Source organism: Danio rerio, chromosome 11 (genome assembly GCF_052040795.2).
Source record: "Danio rerio strain M-AB ecotype USA chromosome 11, GRCz13ab, whole genome shotgun sequence".
NCBI lineage: Eukaryota > Metazoa > Chordata > Actinopteri > Cypriniformes > Danionidae > Danio > Danio rerio.
In genome coordinates, this window is record NC_141031.1 from 25,042,385 (window position 1) to 25,067,137 (window position 24,753).

At 36.2% G+C, this 24,753-nt stretch overlaps 1 protein-coding gene and 1 long non-coding RNA gene across 3 annotated transcripts in view; both read right to left on the reverse strand.

Moving 5' to 3' along the window:
- Positions 1-24,753, reverse strand: part of LOC147841783 (uncharacterized) — a 751,871-nt gene that overhangs the window by 204,813 nt on the left and 522,305 nt on the right. The gene's annotated exons all lie outside the window — the stretch shown is intronic.
- On the reverse strand, positions 1,458-4,480 carry myog (myogenin). Of its 2 annotated transcripts, none has more exons than XR_015501748.1 (3): positions 3,792-4,480; positions 2,665-2,770; positions 1,458-2,056 (listed from the first exon to the last, which is right to left on the reverse strand). XR_015501748.1 is itself a non-coding variant. In NM_131006.1 (3 exon segments), coding segments are annotated over 3 exon segments (771 nt in total). In that variant the 5' UTR covers positions 4,366-4,477; the 3' UTR covers positions 1,458-1,937.

The following is a 24,753-nucleotide window of genomic DNA, read 5'->3' on the forward strand; positions in this document are numbered from 1 at the left end:
TGAATGTTTCCCAAAGATGGGTTGCAGCTGGAAGGGCATCCGCTGTGTAAAAATGTGCTGGATAAGTTGGCGGTTCATTCCGCTGTGGCGACCCTGGATTAATAAAGGGATTAAGCTGACAAGACAATTAATGAATGAGTAATCAATAGTCAGTGTTTTTATGTATTTATTTCTATAGTTTGCATTTTATTTTAGTTTTCGCTATTTTACTTTTTTAAAATGATATTTAGTAATATTTCTCAATCAGATTTAATAAAATATTATTGGCAGTATGTTTGAGAAACAACCAAAAAAAAAAAATCCAGCAAAAATAGGTTTAAGGCACTCGAAAAATGTAGAAAAAATATTAAAAAGGCTTTATTGACATGGCTATTCCTTAAAACTACGCATTTCAGCAAATCAGAAATGTGTTGAAAAAATCTTCTCACCGTTAAACAGAAATTGTGGAACAAAATAATAGTTTTTTATTATTAATAATTCAGGATGGGCTAATAACTCCAACTTCAACTGTATATACTGTTCAACTGTACAACAGTTGAAGTCAGAATTATTAGCCCCCCTGAATTAACAGACCCCTTGTTTATTTTTTCCCCATTTTCTGTTTAACAGAAAGAAGATTTTTTTTCAACACATTTCTGATCATAATAGTTTTATTAACTCATTTCTAATAACTGATTTATTTGATCTTTGCCATAATGACAGTAAATAATATTTGACTAAATATTTTTCAAGACACATCTATACAGCTTAAAGTGACATTTAAAGGCTTAACTATGTTATTTAGGTTAACTAGGCAGGTTAGGGTAATTAGGCAAGTTATTGTATAACGATGGTTTGTTTTGTAGACTATCGGGAAAAAAATTTAGCTTAAAGGGGCTAATAATTTTGTCCTTAAAATGGTGTTTAAAAATAAATAACTGCTTTTATTCTAAATAAAACAAATAAGACTTTTTTCAGAAGAAAAAATATTATCAGTCATACTGTGAAAATCCCTGTTAAACATCATTTGAGAAATATTAAAAACAATTAAAAAAATTCAAAGGGGGGCTAATAATTCTGACTTCAACTGTATGTATATATATATATATATATATATATATATATATATATATATATATATATATATATATATATATATATATATATATATTCAACTGTCATTATAATTTTTTTTCTCTCAATGCTGAATTAATAATGATTGCTGAGTAATCATTCTGAGAATAGCCATGTAAATTAAGGCTTTTTAATATTTTTTCCCCTTTTTCGAGTGCATTGGACTTACTATTGCTGTTTATTCTGATGTATCCCTTACACCAACACATTACATAAGCTACCCCTGAGCAATGTTTGTTTGATTTTGAACCAAAGAAATTCCAATAAATAATCAATTTTGCCGTCGAATCAAAAAAAAAAGAAAACATTTTGAGAGGTAAAGAATACAGTTTGAAATGAAAATATACAAATACACAACAATCTTTATTATAAAAGTCCAAATAAATAATAGCAAACACACAGGGAAAAAAATACAAAATAACATAACAAAAAGCACTCTGTAGAAAATAGGAACATATTTACAAGACTGGCATTCGGAACTAGTTTAAATTAAAATAAAATTGGTCAAAAGCATTGGACCCACAAATATTTTGTCATTGGTAAGCATAAAGCACACACAAAATCAGAATGCAAAAATAAAGGAATCAAACTATGAAAATATGAATCAGCCTTCCTGACTGCTTTAAGTTTCAGCAGGGGGATCTGAAATTCATTCTTATTTCCACAGAGATAAGAAACATTTGGAAATATAATCAAATGGACCTCGAGATTTGTCTGGAAATTAAGCCCTCCAAGGCTTGTCTAACTTGCAAAAACTTCGTCTAATGTTGCTGTTGTGGTCAGTGAAAGCTGGTCTGAAGGTAACGGTGAGTCGGCCTTCTGATTTATTTGCTTATGTCCACTGAATAGGCCACTGGAGTCGCCTCTGTTCCCGTTATGCTGTCCACTATAGACGTCAGAGACCTCAGGTTGGATTGCTCTGACGAGTCGTCGTTCAGCAGATCTGAGAAAAGTAGACCACAATGTCACTTTATTGTCAGGCAAGTCTTTTTTTAAAGCAGACTAGTTTGTTATGAATAGAAAGGTCAAACACATTGGACCGAAGGGTAAGTCTTTTAAAAGCTGAAGTAAACAAAGCCTTGAGGGTGTGGTTTAAAGGATAAGTGGGCATGGGCATTTTAGTTTTTGTCTTTATTTTAGCTTCTGTAGTTATTTAGAAATGGCTGCCATTTGTTTTATTAATTTGTTTAATAATACTTGTATCCTAATATTTTAATATGTTAATATGTTAATTATTTATCACTAATTTATTATTATTGAAATAGAATGAAAATTTTAAAGGAAAATATAGAAATACGCAACAATCATTACAATAAAAGTCATAATGATTTATTCTAAATGCACCAAAAATATACAAAATAATGTAACAAAACCATTCTGTTAAAAAAGGAGCATGACAGACATTCAGAACTATTTTACACTATTAAAATAAAATGGTTAAAAAAAAAAGTCAAAAACATTAGAATGAATGGCAAAAATTGATAATCAAGGCCCTATGTGGTTTAAAGGATGAGTAAGCGTGGTTTAAATGTGGAGTGAGTGTGGTCTTACCCTCGTGGGCGGAGCTATAGGCGGGGACACAGTGATCAGACGCGCTGCTCCATTCTGGACTGCTGCAGCAGGTGCTGCCAGAGCCCTGATCACTAGAGGACGACACCTGTCACACACACACACACACACTGCTGTCAGTCACCAAACCCCACCACAAGGACCCCCAGCACCCTTACACACATCACAAACCAGCAGCACACGCCAGACAACTGTCTGCCCTTATAAAGTTCATGGAACATTTTATATAGGAATTTGAATATTTTAAACGATGAGAACTTTATATGTTCATTTGTATTATGTAATTCATATTTAAAAACGTTAAATGGAAATTAAATTTATCTTTAAAAATTGTTTACTATTTTTTCTATTTTTTGCAGTTGTTAATTTAAAATGAATTTTTAAAGTAAAAATACATTTCATTTTTAAGCTAATTTTATTTAGTTTAAGTTTGTAATTAGGCTTGCCATTTAGTTAATTTTATGTAATTATCACATTTTAATTTCCTTTCAGATTTTAGTTATTTTTGTAGTGCATACTGCTAAATTTAAGGTTCTACTTTTACTTTATATTTGTTAAATTAATTTTAAAAAGACATATTTGCAGTGAATGTCATGTTTAGGAATTTAATTAGCTTTTAAACTATTTAAATTGCAAATTTTTAACAATTGAATTTTTAACTATTATATTTTTAACTATACATTTAATTTCTAAGTTTACAAATTCTACATCTACATCTTTAAATATTCACAATTTAATGAAATATTCAATTATATACAATGTCAAAAGAGTGCCCACCTATTTATCATCAAGCATTTTCCAAAAACTATTTATTAGAGAGAGAGAGAGAGAGAGAGAGAGAGAGAGAGAGAAAGAATCTAAATAATGAATGTCCAGTTGTGTCAGAGAAAATATACTGTCAGAAATAAAGCTGTCACTGAGGTGTTACCTTTAAAAAAAATACACCTTTAGTCTTATTTGTTTTTAACTAATTAGTACATCTTAGTTACTAACATGTATCTCAAGCTACTAATTTTGACCCTTTAGGTATAAAGTGTATCTGTTGATTAAGGTGACAGCTTTACCATCGCGCTTGAAAGTGTATAAACTCAAAAAATCCCACCACACACCTGTCTTGTTCTCCAAATCTGCACTCACCCCAGTATGTGGAGCAGCGGCTGTGGCTCTATAATGCAGATTCCCCTGTTCATGCTCCTGCTGGTTGAGTGAACTGACCAGTGCCTGCAGCCTCTCGATGTACTGTATAGCACTGCGCAGGATCTCCACCTTCGGCAGCCTCTGGTTGGGGTTCATCAATGTGCTCCTCTTCAGAGCCTCAAAGGCCTCGTTCACCTTCTTCAACCTCCTCTTCTCTCTCAAGGTAGCGGCCTTTCTTCGATCCATAGTCACTGACTTGCGCTTGCACACCTTGCAGGCCCAGGGGAGACACTGGCCGGGGCAGTGCTGCTGCTCCTGATGAGGAGACATGGACAAACCGAGGCTGGACGATGGAGATGGTTTGTCTTCCAACCCAACTGTGGTGGTCAGCATCCGTCCATCCCCACACAAGCCCATCATGGAGCTCCTGTCCTGATATCCGGCTTGCTCGAAGCCACCATTGATTCTGGACTGGAAGAAATTATCGGCGCCTTCGTAAAAACGCTGGTCGTTGAAAAAGTAGGGGTTGGTCTCGAAAAGCTCCATGTCTTTGCTGGTTTAGAGTCCACCGGCTGTGCTGTGTCTCCTCTGAAAAGCTGTACAGGTCCTTGTGAGCGTTTGTGGGTGTTTCTGAAGAAGATCTGTGGACGACAACTGCTCCACACCAACTGCACTGGTGGCATTTAAACTCTCTGCCTGGTGTTAGATCAGTAGGTTAAATATAGCCAGGGCTTGGAGAAACCTGAGCCGCCGTTTAGCTGTTGCCACACATCTAAACTTTACATCTCTTTTCATTCTTCAATCTTCTGGGGATTTGGGACAGGGTTTGCTTGAGGAACGGCGGCAGGCCAGCAGTGAAAGTCCAGGAATATGATCTGGGGGCCGTGGAAATCAAACTACAGGCTGTTGGAGATATGAAAGATGTAGCACGGCTCCTAAATTGACTGACTAAGATAAATCCTCATCAGACAGGATTTGCTGAAGATGTGAAATGTGGCATCGTGTTTATGTTTCATTATTTCTGTAATTTGGTCAGAGAAGAAGCTCAAGACGAAGTGTAATGTTTATTCTGGCTGTTTAAAAGACAAAACAATAAAACATTATAATTGTGAATTGCAATTAAATGGTACTACTGGAACTAGTAAATGGCAATGTATGTAATAGAAAAGTTTGTAATCTGTTTGTAAGTTTGTTAGTTTGTAAAATTTGAAAATGTAGAGTGACAGTTTAACAAATCTACCAAATCTATTTAGTGACCTAATAACAATAGTGTATTTTAATTTATTATACAGTATATACTACTACCACTCCTACTACAACTACTACTGCTATAACTACTCCTACTACCACCACTACTACTAATAATAATAATGAATCATTTGATTTGAATATACAATGGAAGAATACAGAAATAACAACAACCACAATAATACTTTTATATGACATTACATTTTTACATTATCAAATATAATAACAAGTAGAACTAATACACAAATTAGTATGTAAAATAATTAAAATATTTTCTTTCTCATTTTTTTTCTGTCACACCATAATTTGCCATTCTTATTTTACTTCTTATATTAACATAAAAACTACAAAAAAAATAGTAATATTTTAGTAATAGTAATATATGGTTTACATATTATTTTATATTGTACATTATAAGTAAAAAGGTTAAATAAATATTTAAATAATTATAAAAATATATATGAGCAATATCACATGAGTGGAAGCAAGCCATTTGCCTTACTGTCCGACCAGTGAATATTTACAGCCATATTACACTGCTACGAGTATGACCCTGCGTTTATACAACAGTTTGAAGGCATAATCGTGTATATAAAAAAGAAAATCAAACACAGAAAATCTTTAAATCCTTTTGTATGAGAAACTACTTTCTTCCACCATTCATTCACATCTGCTGCTTACGTCAGAACAGTAAAAACCATTGCTCATTCACCAATGTTATTTTAGAGCTATTTGAATGATTCTCTAGCGTAATGTCTAAAGTGATGACGAAACAGGTGATTTTGCTGACATTATAAGATTATAAGGCTGAACATTACATGAAATGCTATTAATCTAGAGACATTTCCAAGTATTATTCCAGATTTATCACATGGCTGCCAGCCAGTCAGATTCAAAAACCAGACAGAACTGTTGTATAATATTAAATAATCGTTTTGATCATGGTCTCTAACTTTACCCAGATGGGTGGTAATACATATTATATGATAATAATAATCATAACAGTTTATATTTTAATAATGATCATAATAATATTGAATTTATAAAGTCCTAATGCAATATTACACTTATTAAGTCATGATTTGCTGTTTGTTTGTTTTTTTTTTTTTTGTCTTTTTTTATCTTTGTGGTAACTACATTGAACTGTAATATCATCCAGCACTGGTTGAGTCAAGCAGACCTTCATTGTCCATGACCCCTAGAAAGTGAGCTTTGCAGTCTCTCCGGACACTGAAAATCCCAACCGGACTAGCCAAGACTCATAGCTCACATGCTAATTCAGAAGAGTTTCCGCTATGTGCCCTAATGAATCCACAGGCTTATTTATGGCCACTGACACACCGCAGCTATTCAGAGTCCATGTACTACACGATGAAGGGGCTTTTTCACTATGATATAAGTGACAGTAATACAAACTCTTCTGCAATGTTATTGGTGAAAGTCACCCTCAGAAACTGTGGTATCTTTGAATGCAGAAGTAAAGACCTGCTTCAATTCTTAGCTTTATCGCCTGCTAGTGCTGTATTGGAGGGTTTACTCAGATATTACCTACTTCTTTATCAGTCTGCATTGGGTATACCAATTTATAAATGCCCTAATATAAACTTAGTTATGTTCTATGGACATTCTAAGACCCTATTTACACTAATGCAGTTTAGTTTTAAAACACTGTTTCAGAAAGATATCGATCCACATCCACACTAGCATTTCATCTAGTGTATTTGAAAAGATCTTCATCTACACTTTACCGCTGAAAATGTACATCATGTGGCCATACACACACTCTGGGCATGCACATTCCAAATATAAACAGGAAGTACTGTATGTGTGTCACTCTGTATTTGGTTACTAGTCAACAGCACAGACAAACGAACTATAAAATGGAATTGCCTTGTTAATAAAGGCTTACCTCGCTTTGTCTCCTTAACCAATCACCTACTCCCTAAAACCTATTTAAAGAAGACCAGCCCTCTAGCTTCGATCTTCTCGTTCTTTCGAACCCACCCTAGGTAGGGGGCAACCAGTCTACCAAAATATTACAGAGACGGTACCCCCACTCTGACTCTGACTCGAACAACAATACGTGTAAAGTTTTTATTTCTGTGTCCATGTTGTAGTTCACAGGCTGTCAGGCCTGGTCTATCATATTCTAATAGTGTTATGGTCATGTGAAAAGGGCTTGACGAATAAAGGAAAGATACACAATGCCCCAAAAGACCCAATCAGACAGAGACTTTTAGCAGTCACACCTCCGTTTTCAGTTTCCTTCCATGCTGACACAAAACAACTGCATTCCCAAAGAAAAATCTAGGGTAGTGTGAATCAAAAAGTCATGCATTTTAGAAGCAAAACACATTAATGTAAATGGGCCCTTAGGCCTGATCACACAGAACACTTTTTCACTGTTATTATTCTAGTTTTCTATTGGCACTGAGTGTTTTGCATCCTGCATTTTTCATTGCCTGTTATGCCTTATGTTTTTGTCAGAACTACAGTAGTTAAAAACCAAAACTGTTGGACATCATAGAAGAAACATGCTAGACATCATCACTCTGACAATAAAACCTTTTCAAAGTCAGATATTTGTCATTTAGCATTAAACCACATACAGTACTTGAAATGCTGTTTCTTCAGACATAAATATGAGTGCTTTTAGGACCAGTAATGTTTACAAAATGCCCCTTAAAAAGTTAATCAAAATGTTGTGCCTATTTGATTATTTACTTATCCCCATGTTGTTCCAATACCCTGAAACCTTTGTTCATATTCATACAGAAATTAAAATATTTTATATTAAATAAAATTCCTTATTAACCCTTCGATGCACAAGCTATAAAATAGATATAGAAAAAATAACCTTAGATGGGTCACCTTAGACCCATGTAGTGCATCAAAGGGTTAACAGCAACAGTCAAGATGATTAAAGTCCAAAAAAGGAACCAAAAACATTCAATGTAGTCAACTGCAATCATATGAAGTCCCATGTACGCCAAAGAACTTTAAAAATGCCTTTTGTGTCTTCAATGTCAGGTCCAAAAGTTGCAAGTTTTATTGTGGGCACTATGACGTGTTGCGATAGAGTCAGCATCCTAACACGCAAGTACATAATATTTATGGTTTGTAAAATACACTCTGCTGTATATATGGAGAAGCAATAACAATTCTTTTTAAACATAAATGAACAATGTGCCTTTTTCACTTTAGATACTCAAAGTAAACAAGAACGCTACGGTTACTAAAGTAACCCTCGTTCCCCGAGGGGGGAAACTCCAATGCTATGTGGAAAACCTTCCACTATGGGGTTTTCGCACCACTCAGTGAATAGACTCCAGGGCGAAGGCATGCCTCCTAGAGGGTGCTCCAACCTGAGTTATGGTAATAACCACCGCCAACGGTAGGTTACCCAAATCTTCCTCACATCTATGGACCACACGTAGAGGTTCCACAGATCTGGGTGAGGGAGCCCGATGGTGCCCTGTCCGTGAAAGAGTAGGTGCTCTCTCAAAGGGACCGGCCGGGGGGAATTATACGCGCTCTGGACAGGGAGCAGCTTCTTGTCGATCTCTCTCTGTAGACACAGGTTGGAGAAACCTAAAAGACTCTCTCAGAAGCTCGTGAAAGACTCTGTAAGCGAAAAGGATGTTGAGCATTGCACTAGCCGCATCTTATATACTTGACTGATTGTCATTGACGCCAGCTGTGCATGCTGATGCTGGCAATTCATTTGGCATTTAATTTACCCAATTTTATACTCTTTCAGATGATTGGTTTCTGATGAAAACCCCATAGTGGAAGGTTTTCCACATAGCATTGGAGTTCTCTATCCGAAGGGAAACAAAAGTTACTATAATGTTTACTTTATTATTCTCTCTGATAAAATGTCACTTACTTTCACGTACTTTGGGAATTAGCAAAGTTAATTAAGTGGCTCAGTGGTTAGCACTGTTGCTGCACAGCAAGAAGGTTGCTGGTTTGAGTCCTGGCTGGGTCAGTTGAATATTTAAAAAGTACAACAAGTACACAAAGTTAAAAACATCCAGAGCTGCTGCAACAGGCTGCCACAAGTACGGCGCCATCATGCCACGTCGGCCAGTGGTTTCCCCCCCAGTCCAAAGACATGCGGTATAGGTGAATTGAATAAACTAAATTGGCTATAGTGTATGTGTATGAATAAGTGTGTATGGAGGTTTCCCAGTATTGGATTGCAGCTGGAAAACATATGCTGGATAGGTTGATGGGCTGCTGTGGTGACCCTTAATGAATAAAGGAAAGGAAAATCAACGAATGAATAACGTTAATTAATTAACATGTTGTAAATCCAGCAGCCCTACTCTCTCCAATTCAGCACAATCTAACATGGCAGTATCCTCTCGGGCAGTATGCTCAGGCATTCTTTCTGAATAAGGAATCATCAAATTCTCTAAAACTGCTTGCCAAGCTTACGTTTGAATTCCATATTAAAAATCACCAATAAAGTTAAACAACTTAAGTTTTATTTCTAAATGTTTGAATCACACAAAATCTGCAAAAAGTCATGTCTAATCCCAGCCCCTCTTCCGGAATATCGTCAGACTCAAATAGTGATCGATGATTGGCTACAGTACTAGAAGGTGGGATTTATTCACCATATAGCGATCGATGATTGGCTCCTGTACTAGTAGGTAGGGCTTTATTCACCATAGTGACCGTTTCACTTTTCCCCATTTGAGAAGATTACGAGTGACATGTCTTGTATGTTCTATAGTCTTTGTCATTATAAAAGTGTTTTCTTTTTAAACTCCACACAGAAATGCTTACCCAGCCAGGACTCAAACAAGTGACCTTCTTGTTGTGAGGCGACAGTGCTAACCACTTAGTAATCACTACTAAGCCACCGTGTCGCCTAAAACTAGAAGACGGCACAAACTATGTATGTAAACTTCATGGTTTAAATCAGTGGAATTGATTTAGGTAAAATGACTAAACTTAAAAAAAAATTTTCAAGTGGTAGTTTAAATGACAGAGTGGTCTATTTGTTCTATTTTGGGGTAAATTCAGCTTTAACACTAATACTAGTCTTGTAACGATACAATGTAACAATGTTAGTGATGTTTTTTTTCTTACTCTTGTTTGTCCATTTGTGTATATATATATATATATATATATATATATATATATATGTGTGTGTGTGTGTGTGTGTGTGTGTGTGTGTGTGTGTGTGTGTGTGTGTGTAATTTAACTCAACCTTGAACCTTGAAAGGATTATTGTTTTTATACAATGTTTTTACTTGTGTTTTTACTTTAAGCTAAAAATTTTATTTCAATCTGATTCTAATTTCAAAAAAACACAATCAAATTTAGATTAAAAACTGCTATTACTGCATGTATGCTGCATCTTTTTTGGATCATGTTTCAAATGCAGTGACTTCCTCTCATTTTAAGTAGAAAGAGCACAGGTAAGGCTTCATTTCATTCATATGAATTTAGTTTTGTTATATTTCAATTCTGCAAAGAAAGGTTATGCAACAACCTCTTAAAAGGACAACTTTTCATATAACATTAAATAATGCCTTTAGTCTCATTTTGTTAGAAAAAAACAAAAGTTTAAATCATGAAACCAAAACCCTGAATTGAGTCAAAAGAGTTGAATAATTGATTAAATGATTAATTACACACGACGTTCATACATTGCTTGATATATAAATAATTTGAGGGTATTATTTAAGAGTAGCTATATACCCACTTCTCACCACTACACCACTGACTTCTATCCTCATCCAGCACGGGTCCAAAAAGGACGCCCCGTGGTGTTCTGGTCATAGTAACCCAAGCCTGCATCTCTGGCAGGATTAGGAGGCTGTGCAGTTGCTGTCAGGTTAAAATGTGATGGATGATCACTGATGGTGGAGGAGCACAATGGGGCTTCTGTGGTCGACTAGAGGCTGCAGGAGAGCAGTGTGTCGGAGTCACTCAGCCGGACCTGCTTTCTAACCACTGTCAGCAGAAACACTGTAGAAAAGCCACATACACACACACACATACACAACACTCACACACACGCACACGCCACCCGGGAGCTCATCCTGAAGAGGAAAGCACTTTCTCAGCATTTTAGGAAGGAGGTAAAGAGGTCAGGTTGCTGATGATGTCACGGTTGTCTTGCTAAAAAATTGTATAACAAATGTGAGTATAAAATATATTGTCTACGGCTAATTGTGTCTTAAATAAGCATAGCTAGTAAGCGAATGCTTGTCATTAACTGTGTATTCTGTGACTCCTCTGTCTTTTAATGTTAATCAATTCAGCTATTTAGTCAGAGGTCATTGACTTCATTGATTGATTTTTTTAATTGTTGTTTGTTTTGCTGGTTCAAAGTTTCTTCACCTCCTATAGTCTAAATGTATTTATGTTGGTTCTGTGGAAGGTCAAAACAATCAATCTGTATGTTACAATAGGCTGTCCTGCAACCTGCCTGTCAAAAAATGTAACTGCATACTTCTGCATACCCTGTTTTCAAAGGATTCCATCATTGCCCATCTCGCATAAATCCACCAGAGGCCACTGTTGACTGACTAACAGATCGACTGACCTACCCTCCTCCTTACCTAAACCCAACCGACAGTGTTTTCAAAAGCAATTCAGAAAAAGAAAAGCACTCGCCTGATTTTTACCACATTTTCAGATTTTACCACATTCTCACCCTGTTATTAAACTTGTTAATTTTATTATTTGGCTTTTGTTTTTATCTTACCTGCTTTCTGAAACCGTTGTTTGCCAGACTTGAACCCCGTCAATGCAGTCAACTCCTCTTTGCATCTCAAGTCCACTGACATACGCGGCAAACTAACCGGACAAACCGATAACAGCGAAAAAGCTGTCAATATGGAGGGTAAGCTGGTAAGTGTGAAAAGGAACGGTGTCGGACTGCCTCATAGTGTTCATTTTAAAGACAAAATGCAGCCAAACTTAGCTCTGGCTACAGAAGTTGCGAGCTCCAGAAATGTACAGTTGAAGTCAGAATTATTAGCCCCCCTTAGATTTATTTATTTTTTATATTTCCCAAATGATGTTTAATAGAGCAAGAAAATTTCACAGTATGTCTGATAATATTTTCTTTTCTGGAGAGAGTCATATTTGCTTTTAATTTTTTAAAAACCATTTTAACGTCAAAATTATTAGCCCCTTTAAGCTATATTTGTGTTCGATATTCTACAAAACAAACCATCATTATACAAAAACTTGCCTAATTATCCTAACCTGACCTTTAAATGTCACTTTAGAAGTGTCTTGAAAAATATCTAGTAGAATATTATTTACTGTCATCTTGGCAAAGATAAAATTAACCAGTCATTAGAAATGAGTTAATAAAACTATTTTGTTTCAAAAATGTTTTGAAAAAAAAATCTTCTCTCCGTTAAACAGAAATTGGGGAAAAAAATTAGCAGGGGGCAAATAATTCTGACTGTAGGTTTGGTATTGTAATTAAATATACTATAACATTTTCTGTCTGGTAAATGTTGCATGATGTATTGTAGGGATGTTATCAGGAAGCATGGCTTGAGATGACCATTTGCAAGGTGGAACATAGGCTTTCAGTGCTATCAGGCTAATGTTAGCATTTCCAAACATGCCCTATTTCACCCTTAATAATTAGTAACGTAGCAGAATCAATGTATATTTTAATTGTACAAAGAAGAAAAGATGAATGAGATTTAATAATTCAATTTATGTTTGTATAGGCTATTATGGTGACGCAGTGGCGCAGTAGGTGGTGCTGTCGCCTCAAAGCAAGAGGGTTGCTGGTTTGAGCCTCGTCTTGGTCGATTGGCGTTTCTGTATGGAGTTTGCATGTTCTCCCTGCATTCATGTGGGTTTCCGCTTCGGTTTCCCCCACAGTCCAAAAACAGGTGAATTGGGGAGGTTAAAATGTCTGTAGTGAGTGAGTGTTTATGGATGTTTCCCAGAGATGGGTTGCGGCTGGAAGGGCATCTGCTGCGTAAAAACATGCTGCATAAGTTGGCGGTTCATTCCGCTAAGGGGACATCGGATTAATAAAGGGACTAAGCCGAAAAAAAAAATGAATTGGCTATTATTTTTAATAAGCTAAAGTATTTAATTTATTTGGATTTTTTATTTTGTAGGCTGGTTATTCTATTGTTTTAATTGTCCTTTTTTAACTATATCACAGACTGCTTCAACTCACTGTTGTTTATTTACTTTGAAACTGCTCTGAGCTGATTTAGGAGTCTGGGGTCATTTTGGGATTTGGGAACTCACTGACGAGAGGGAAACAGCTCTGGCTGGAAGGGAACAAGAAATATTCATATTATTTATTAACCTACCCATTGTATATGTGTCATTGACCCATGAATTTGTCGCCTCAAAGCAAGAAGGTTGCTGGTTGAAGTCTCAGCTGAACCATTTGGCATTTCTGTGTGGAGTTTGCATGATGTCCTATGTTGCCGTAGGTTTCCTCTGGATGGTCCAGTTTCCTCCACAGCCCAAAGACATGCTGTACAGATAAATTGGATAAACTAAATTGACCGTAGTGTATGAGTCTGTACTTGAATGAGTACGTATGGATGTTTCCCAATACTAGAATGTGGCTGGAAGGGCGACCTTTGAAAAAGAGACTAAACCAAAGGAAAATGAATGAATGAATTGCTATAAATTCGTACAACCTCACAACTACTATGCAATCAATGGTTTTTACAATAAGCCTTCAAGTACTTCAAGCTGTTCCAGGTTCAAGTGTTCCTGACCAGCATCAAGCATGCCAGAAACACAGGTTTATCATGAAAGATTGAGTAGATCCTCAACCAGACAGATGATATCAGTCTATTCGAGAGGGTCTTAGGTGAAAGGCGACATGGCGTGCTGTCCTGTCACTGAAAACACTGTGCCACTTCTCTCCACTGACAAGCAGCAGCACATTGCAGGACAGCTGGCAGAAAGGGAGGAGGACAAAGGGGGAATTGGCTTCTTGTGAAGAAATGCCCAGAACGTGGCTGCATTAGCCATGGAATGCTCACTCTTCACTCATATTCGGCTATAGAATCCTAGAAAGATATTACAGCCCCCGTTATTGCTGTTAGGAAAGGGTAGTGACTGGAACAGATGTTTGGATCTTGATTTGGCCTGAAGAAACAGGTTCAGAGGGTTTGTCAGGGACTCTCTTGTCCAGAAGCTCTGTTATGATTTCTAAGCATGCTCTGTCAAATACAGTGGCCCCAAAAATGTTGGGACACTTGAGATGCACTTGAAAATGTATGATTGTTATTGTATTGTATAACAAAGTGTCAAATGAAATAGTATTTTTTAAGAGTAGGATGCAATGGTGAGGTGATTATATCTAATAAATCTTGGGTTTTGATATTTGTAGTGCCTTCAATAACATTTCAATTTTGAAAAGCAGTCATAACTCAGAATTCTATGGAATCTATATGTGTATCTTAACTTTTTCCTCTGAAATTTCAAGATGAAAATATCTGAATTTCAAAGCGAAAAGTGAGAATTATGACATAAATTGTTTGTTTTTTTTTTTTTCTGTGGCAGACAAAGTATCCATATTTTTTATAATTATTTCTAATTTATTCATTTATTTTGTGAAGTAATATATATTTTAATTACATTTCAAAGCAGTGATAATAACCAACCCAGGCTCATTCTGAAACATACCACTATATACATTTCTAAAGAGTGCCAAATACGTCCCAGGAAATATGTTTTTTTTTTGCAGTTTTTGTTTTCGTGAATGCACCAGAGGCTGCTATGTACACTTTTTCAAATCTCAAATTTCTCTCTTGAGTGCCGTTCGTGTCTGCTGTTCTCGGGTAAATTCACCAAAGGCCACTGTCAACTGACTGTCATCTGTCGACTGACTGACCGATCGTCTGACCCACCCTTCTCCTTCTCTAAACCCAACCTACAGTGTTTTCAAAAGCATCAATTGACCTGTCCACCCACTTCCCCAAACCCAACCGACAGTTTTCGATAGCAATCCAAAAAAGGAAAAGCCCTCACCTTTTTACTACATTCTCACCCTGTTATTTTATTTTTTGGCTACTGTTTTTGTCTTACTGTCTTTCCAGAACCATTCTTCACCAGACTCAAACCCTGTCGTCATGGTCAATTCCTCTCTGTGTCCTCTCTATGTCTACCGATGTACACGTCGAGCTAACTGGACAAACTGGTAACAGCGGGAAAGCCGTTCATAAGAAGCTAAACAGTCAGCTGGTAAGCGCGAAAAGGAATGACATCACACCACCCTGTAGCATTCATTTTAAAGACGAAATGCAGCCTTATGTACTTCTGGCTACATCATTTGAGATCTCCAGAAATGCATATAGGGCTACGTTTTCAGAAAGAGCCTATGTTGACAATAACTGTAGCGATAAAGATAAAAAGTAACAATAAATATACTTGTACTCACTTTTAGAACTTTTTTTTCAATCTGAATAAAATAAACTACAACCAATCAGAATCCATCCTACTGAAATCAGTATAAGCACTTAAAGTCCCAGACAACAAAAAATGCAATGAAATAAATTTCTCATATAACCTAAATATATAGACCATTTCAATGTGGTGATGTCACTAGTCCATGAACATTTCCTGCTTATTGTCAAACCGCACGGCCCGGTCTTCGAGATTCAACTACAAGCTTTATAACTGCAGCAACGTTAGCATACGCTATTGGAGCTGGAATTAATGTAGCTGCTGGCACCAGACTTGCCCTCCAATGGGTCCTGGCCTATGGGTTTGGGATGCGTTCATTCCAATCGCAGGGCCTCCAAATTGACCTGCCTTGTTATTTTTCGTCATACCACGCCATGTCGGAAATAAGTAATTTGCTCTGGAATCGAACCCTGATTCTTCGTCACCCGTGGTCACCATGGTAGGTGAAGAACCTACCATCGAAAGTTGATAGGGCAGACATTTGAATGAACCATCATGGGGGCACGTGATTGGCCCGAGGAAATCTAGAGTCACCAAAGCGAGGCTGGGGGCGGACGGCAGCAGGAAGGTGCCCAAAGACTCTAATGTGCTTTGGATCTGATAAATGCAAGAGGCAATTAAATCATGTCTTATTGTTAAAACAGCTGTGACAATATTATTTATGAATATGTGGACATTTTTGGATTCTTAGAAGCTATGGAAATTAGAAATGTAATACACAAAATAGGTTAGGACCATTGTTATTGTTTAAATCCCTCAAAATGGCCTATAATTAAAACATTATACAATTATTGGAAAAGAAAAATTACATAATGTAAATCTTGGGTTATGCAGCTTGTGATGTTATAGTTGTGATTGAAAAAATATATGGATAAATCAGTTATTACTGCAATGAGTTTGAATTGATGCAGTTTTCATTATGAACACTGGTTTGAATAAATGTTGGATGAAAGACATGTACAGTACATTTAAAGTAGAAGTATTGTGTATGAAGTATAAATGTACAAAGGTTTTGACAACATTAAATAACATTAGTAAATGACAAAGGCAAAATTTCTCAAACTAAAATAAAAGCTAAAATTTTATTCAAAACATAAATACTGTAAGTACTATAACAGTAAATGAATAATCCTAAAATAACACTGAGCGGTACCTGTGTTTTTACTGTCTTTAGGGCTCTCTGTCAGAATGAAACAGTAGTGGTCAGGGTCTTACAATACGATAGTCACTGGTCTCTTTTATCAGGTTATAATCCTCTACAACAAACAGAATGGAAAGCATGTGCGTGTGCAGCTGTCATGTCTTAGTGCAAGTGGTGTCATGTTAAGTCAGAGGAATGATCCTGGCTCTCCAAGCACCATGACAGCCTCACCCGTCGGTGGCACGACACTCACTGTTAGTAAATGCCTTTCTCCAAGAGACCGTAAACACATCATGGACAGAAGAATTTAAAAATGATGAAAAATCTGGACAAATCTTCAGATTAACCACCATGCAACTGACTGCAGTGGTTAAAGAAAAGATTAAAAAGAAATGTTAAAATATGATGATTTATTTTGCTTACTTTATTTTTATTTATTTTGCTTATTGGGTCAGGCTGACTTCATCAAAACACATTAGAAAAACAAGTGAAACATATAAAATGATAAAATTATGATTTGTCATAATTAAAATGATGTTTTCTTTACAATAAAGTGGTATGAAAAAGCCACATTACCAAGACTGCATTTATATAATCAAAATACAATGAAACCAGCAATAATTATTACTATTTACAATAACTTTACTATTTGAATATATTGCAAAAGTTAATTTATTCCCATGATGGTAAAGCCAAATTTACAAAAGTCTTCACTGCATTTCAGATTATGCATAATATATAGTATATTTGCTTAAATGAAAATTTTAAAACAAATTTCTTAAAAATTGATAAGAATTTATTGTAGTTAAAGTGAAGTAACCATTTTACTACAGTTTTACAGTTTGTAAATTTATAGTTTGTAAATTCTACTACAAATACCATAGTTAACCTATGGATAGTGTATCAAAATTATGCATAAATATGGCTTAACTGGCTGCACTAGCCTAGGCATTTTATACATTCCTTTCTAACATCAGAAGTATTATTCTTTTTTTCCAGCTTTTTAAGGGATAGATTATGTCCAATTAACATGTATTCTACCAACCAACCTCATGTGGCAAACTATTAATCACCTTCTTAAACTGTGGCAATGTGACTGCGGCCTCTCATGGGTCATTTAAATAGACCAGACAAGCCGTTAACGATACATCACTTTCCAAGAGCACCGTCATGGCGAACGTGCATGTGGGAATCTAGTGGAAACACCTCTTAACAAGAGCATCAGAGAACAGCTGACAAACCCATTAAACCCCATAATATGCTGCATCGCCCTTCAAAAGACATCATGGAAACAAACAAACAAAAAAAACACCTTCGTGTTTTGATGTAGTCCAGGTCCATTTATGCTAAAAATGGAGCACAACCTTGAATTGTTTGGATATCTGTTGTGGTTTTTCCACATTACAAGGTGTGTGTTACTATTAAATTCCATTTGATTGTCACCCACAGACCTCCATTGGTGGCATTCAAGAATAAATCTCAGAATAGCATGCGTTTTTGGCCCTAATATTAGTCCTTGGTATTTGAAATATAGATTTCAAAGACATGCATCCTCTTCATTCCAACATATTGAAGAATATTTTTCATTCTCAGGCGATCGTTCCACATACTGTATGCAAGGAAATCGGGATGCTTTCAATTGAAACATTTGTGATCATGCATCCATTTTAAATAGGCGTGGGTTTGGCTGGGATGGCATTCAAATGTTTTCTGCGGAAACTATGCCGGCAATGGTCCTAATTTTGTTCGTCTTCAATGTCTGGATTCCAGTTAGGACGTTAAGGAAAGTTGAGCCCCGTTCCAGGCTTTACCGGCGAGTAAAAATATGGCCTACAAGCTTGTCTCCGCACTGTTTATATCTGACTCTGGGCTCCGGTGACCTTCTCTCATGTCATCAGGAGCACAAATTTAGCGCTTTGGTTTCTGGAGCGACCAAATAGTTAGACAACATTGAAGACGGGGTGAGAATGCTCATGATGCAGATACGGTTCCTCTTACTTGGAGAGACATAAACGGAATCTAGTGTAAACATCCCAGTCTCTGGAATGCAAATCTAGGAAAGTGACACAGATACCAGGCATATCCTTGACTTCATTGACTTGATGAACAAAAACAGGTTCCGGTCAAGGCAGCTTCATACATAGACATACATAACACACCCTTTATATTGACTGTGTCAAAGCATATATAGTAGCCTGGTCATGATATAACTGAGTTTATGAGTTACTGGTCAGATTGGCATGTTGAGTGTTTGTGTGGGGCGTTGGGATGGCACAGAATGACAGTTATGTAGTAGTTGTGCAGACATGTCTAAGGCATGTTCATGCCACTGCAGGTATATCTGATGTGTCACTGCTTAGACACTAAGCTGTTTTCGTTTCTCAGAGTTTGGACCACTGTGTTTGAAAAAACCCACAGAACTCAATGCTGATGCAATGCATGGTCAAGAAACTTTTCCAATGATTCACTGTAAATAATTTAAGAAACACTCATTTACTCACTTTTTTGGCTTATTTATTTCTTTATCAGGGGTTAACAGTGGACCCATTTACGTTACCCATATACCTGATATATAGAAATATATTGGCAAATTACATACTGTATGACATAAAAGTTTACATTTGGACTTCACATATATACAAAAAAAATCATCATACTCCTTTGAAATAATTACTTTAATTGTCATAAAGCCTGAAATTAAATAAATTTTTCAAATAACTTCATCAACCTTTAAAATGTTTTGTAGCCTTCTCCTGCCTTTATACAACTTAATCCCAAAGGGCTTTTGAAAGCAGGGCGAGTAAGGAAAGGTATAGATGCTCAGAGGATATGATGATTTTTATAGGCACTGTATGTATATGCAAATATGTTCAACATATTACATAATGTGCGTGTGCGTGTTTATATATGGTCATACTGTATATGAATTATAGCTCATATATATTTGAACATACACTCTCAGAAATAAAGGTAAGCGAGCTTACACTGTGGAACCTTTTCACACATTTGTACTTGAAGGGTCCATATTGGTACCTCAAAAGTATATTTTAGTATCTAAACATTTTAAGAGGAACACTTAACTAATAGTATGTACCTTTAAGGTATTAATAAGGACCTCCTATAGGTACACATTTATACTTTTTAAAAAGGTACCATCCCAGTGACAGCTCACGTACATTTATTTTTGAGAGTATATTTACATACTGTATTTTTAAATATATATGTAAATGACTATTGAAAATTTTTGGTTGCCAAAGGGTTAACTTGAAACTCCTCACAGAAAGGCATCCTAAGCCTTCTTGCGGTGAGGCAACCATGCTATTAACTGAGATAATATTATTACATTTTAATACTCTTCGATAGATTCTATTGTTTCAAAAAAACACTTTTACTTTATTCATTAAACATACCAGAAAAGTGCTATATAAATAATATAATTTAAGCAGTTTTTAAACATTGTTGTTCAAAGGGTTGTTGCTCGATATTAAGTCTCTATTAAGTCTCTTGCATTTAACAAGCTGCCATTTAATTGATCAAAATACAGTAATTTTGTGAACTTTTATTGGAATTAAATTACATATAATTTTGCTACAAACATTTTCAAATAATGTGATGTTCTTATAGTAGAGGTGTTTTTTTATTTGATCAAAAATACAGTAAAAACCTGTATGTAAAAAAAAAAAAAAACATTTTTTTGAATCATTACACTAGCATTCAGCATTACATGACCATATAGAAATAATTTTATTAGGATGATAAAAAAGTTTTTCAAAAAGTCTTCTTTCACACAAAGGGCTCTATTTTGACGATCCATGCGCAAAGTGCAAAGCACAGAGCGCAAAAACAATTAGGGTGTGTCGGAATACACTTTTGCTAATTTAAGGATGAAAAATTCACTTTGCACCGCGGCGCATGTTCTAAAAGGGTTGAACATTTTTTTTTATGAGTTATAGGTGTATTTTGAGAATAAACCAATCAGAGTCTCATCTACCATTCCCTTTAAGAGTCATCTACCATTCCATTTAAATGCATATGCCCCATATGGTCTAAAATGTGACAGGTGGGTAAATCTAAGCTTGTTTTTAATAAATGCATTTGCTATTTAAACAGGGTGGCATAAAACATCAAAACGACTCTTGCGTCAAGCTGAAATTAGCAAACAACTATTGCGTCGCGCCTTGAGCCGCATTGCGCCAGTTGTATGATAGGGCCCAATGTTTTCTTCTCCTTGATATTATTATTTATTATTATTATTATTATTATTATTCATTCATTTTCTTGTTGGCTTAGTCCCTTTATTACTCTGGGGTCGCCACAGCGGAATTAACCACCACCTTATCCAGCACATTTTTACGCAGCGGATGCCCTTCCAGCCGCAACCCATCTCTGGGAAACATCCACACACACATTCATAAGAACAATTTAACCTACCCAATTCACCTGTGCCGCATGTCTTTGGACTGTGTAGGAAATCGGAGCACCCGGAGGAAACCCACGCGAACGCAGAGAGAACATGCAAACTCCACATAGAAACGCCAACTGAGGCGAGGCTCGAACCAGCGACCCTCTTGCTGTGAGGCAACAGCACTACCTACTGCGCCACTGCGTCGCCTATTATTATCATCATTATTATTATTACTAATATTATTATTATTATCATTATTAAAATGATTATTATTAAACCATTTTATGGCTTAATATTTTATGGCAAAATGACTTTTTAAGGATTATTAACTAAAAGTCCAAAAACAGAATTTATTTGATACTAAGGCCTGTAATATTACTATTAATAATAGCCTATTTAATAATAATAAATAGTCTCCGATGTCACTTTCTGTAATTTTTACTATTTATAAATAAATTAATAAATAATTATTTATTTTAAAAGTACTAATATAAGATATTTAGTGCTTTGGGAACTGTATAAGAGTAACTTTTTTACTGATTAGTGCAAAATTCCAATTATCAACCAAGTAATGTGTATTGACACTAATCTGAGGTGGTCTGAAGAGAGAGTTTTGTGACCATAGTTGGAGAATAGCAGGCAGGTGGCCAGGCAAGGCCTGTCGTGAGGAAGAGTGGAGCTGACAGCTGGTCCTGTCAAACAATGACTTATTCTTCACCATCCACTGACCAGCACTGTAAACCTGCTCTTGACTGCACACACACACACACACACACACACACTGAGATTCACTGCGTGTGCAATTATACAATTATTCAGGCCTCTGACATGGCATAAATCCTTGTTATTTAAGTTAATATTTGAGAATATTGTATTTTAGTCCATTTGTAAAATTTGCACCAAATTTGATGATAAAGATTATAATATTTTGGTGGAAATTTTGGTGTAGACTGCTGATAAATTAATCAAACCTCTTTTTATAGAGTGCAGCAGCTAGGTTCTGAAAATATCAGATGTTTGACTACATTACCCATGATGCAATGTACTAAAAAATATTTTTTATTTTTCTGTAAACCTGAAATTTGTTAAATAGTAACGAAATTGAACATTACATTCTTTTTAAAATGTGTATTCTTCATGGGATTAATGTCTTTCCACAAAGGCTCAGTGGTTACCAATGTTGCCTTAGAGCAAGAAAGTTGCTGGTTCAAGTCCCAGCTGGGCCAGTTGGCATTTGTGTGGATAGTTCGCATGTGTTCATCATGTTCGCATGGGTTTCCTTCGAGTGCTCTGGTTTACCCCACAGTCCAAAGCCATGCAGTATAGGTGAATTGGATAAACAAACATGACCATAGTGTATAAGTGCAAGAGTTTCCCATTACTGAGTTGCGGCTGGATGGGCGTCCTCTGCATAAAACATATGCTGGATTAGTTGCCGGTTCATTCTTCTGTAGTCACCCATTATAAAAATAAGAGACTAAGCTGAAGGAAAATGAATGAATGAATGAATGAATGAATGAATGAATGAATGAATGAATGAAAGCTGTTAAGTACAAAGTATTGTACCTTTGTAATTGCTGTACTTCCAATATTTCTTATTTTGTTTTGTTTTGAATCAAACATTGCAATGTTGTGATTCACCTAATATCTAGCTTATTCAATTTCATGGCTTTTAAAGCTTCGATAAATATTTATTTGTTATTGAAATAAATAAATAATAATTGGGGAAACATAGTTTTTAAATAGTGCTAATGCACTCTGTCACTATCAAAGCATATTTTCACACATGCAATACATGTATAATTAGAAACCCTACTTGCTTTCATGTTCCCAGGGAAACAGAAAGTCATCTTTGCTAAAAGGAGAGAAAAGCATGCATGTCGATTTGTGGGTTAAAATGGTGTAAATTGGTTTGATGAGAGGACAGATTTTATAAGGGATATATTTGTTCCACAAATGTTGAACTCCTGAATCAAAGATTTTTATTTCATTACACTTCAGGTTAAATCAGTGACATGAGTTTAGGCATGCTATAAGTGACCCACACTCACAGCACTCAAAAGTGGAGCTTAAGTGTTGTGCAGCATATATTAACCAACTAATAAAATGTGAGCTTTGTCAGATTATTTACTGTAAGTCACTGCAATTTGATAATCACTAGTAAGTAGCCCTCAACAAGTGGGGGTCGCAGGACAATGATGGGGCCACTTGGTGAATTCCAAAAGTCAAATAAATTTATTAAACTATTAGATTTATCATATTTTTATCCATAACCCACAGAAGATAAAATAGGAGGTAAACGTTTCCAAAAAGCAACAACATGCAAATAAATAGTCATCAGCCTTTTACTTTTTTTTTCATAGAATTGGTGTGTTTACATTAGATTGACAACACAGCAGTAGCGTCAGCTGCAGCAGATTGATTTTATAGCACCAGGTTAAACTTTCTGATACCTTTATGGCAATCAAATACATTAACAATAAACACAGGTCACAACTGAATATTGAGGATGGTCTCTGATTGGCGGTTTCCAAAATTAATGCACGAACCGCGGAATGAACCACCAACCTACCCAGCTTACTGTATGTTTTACGCAGCAGATGCCCTTTCAGCTGCAACCCATCTCTGGGAAACTTCCATAAAAACTCATTTACATTCATACACTACAGAATAAGCCTACCCAATTCACCTGTATTGCATGTCTTTGGACTAGGGGAAAAACCAGAGCACCCGCAGGAAACCCATGCGAACGCAGGAAGAACATGCAAACTCCACACAGAAATGTCAACTGACCCAGCCGAGGCTCAAACCAGCAACCTTCTTGCTGTGAGGTGAAGGCACTACCTACTGCGCCACTGCGTCACCAGGTAAATATTAAATTAAACAAATTTTAAAAATGACTCTATAAATTATAGCTTATGGTTGTTAGACTGTTTCACTTTTTTGTGTTGTCAATATGCTAATGTTTATATAGGCCTGTTGTTGTGTTTGCAACATTTCTATATTTATAACCATCTCCGAGGAATGTGGGGTTCGCGAGTCACTGGCATTGTTATTTTGGGGTCGTGGGCTGAAAAGTTTGGGAACCCCTGAACTATAGTAAAGTAAAGAACTTTTATTGTCATTGTAGTTGTACACCGAAATTTGTTTGGTAACTCACAGAGACCAGCAGCAATATAAACAGAGAGAAAAAAACAATAGACATAATACTAAAATATAAGATGCAAGATAAAATATACTAAATGTAATAAGTCACAGTATTTACATTATGGCAATGAGTGCAAACATGAATATCCATAAAGTGTCTTTGTGCATTAGCAGCAGAACATCAGGAAGGTGGGGAGTGAGGGGGGGGGGGGGGGTGACTGTTAATGTGTACAAAGAGGAGGGGTGGCACAGGCTACAGCTCTGGGGAAGAAGGTGCTCTTTAGCCTGTTTGTGCGGGTATTAATTGCCTTATATTTTTTCCCTGATGGGAGTAGTGCAAAAAGTTTGTGTCCTGGATGAGTAGGGTCCTTAATGATGTTGCTAGCTCTCCTCTGTAGGCGGCTAGCGTAGACTGTATCGAGGTTTGGGAGTTTAATTCCTATGATCCTCTGTGCAGTCTTAACAGTCCGGGATAGAGCTCTCCGGTTTTCCGCAGTGCAGCTTGTGTACCACACTGTGATGCAGTGACAGAGGATGCTCTCTATCGTGCTCCTGT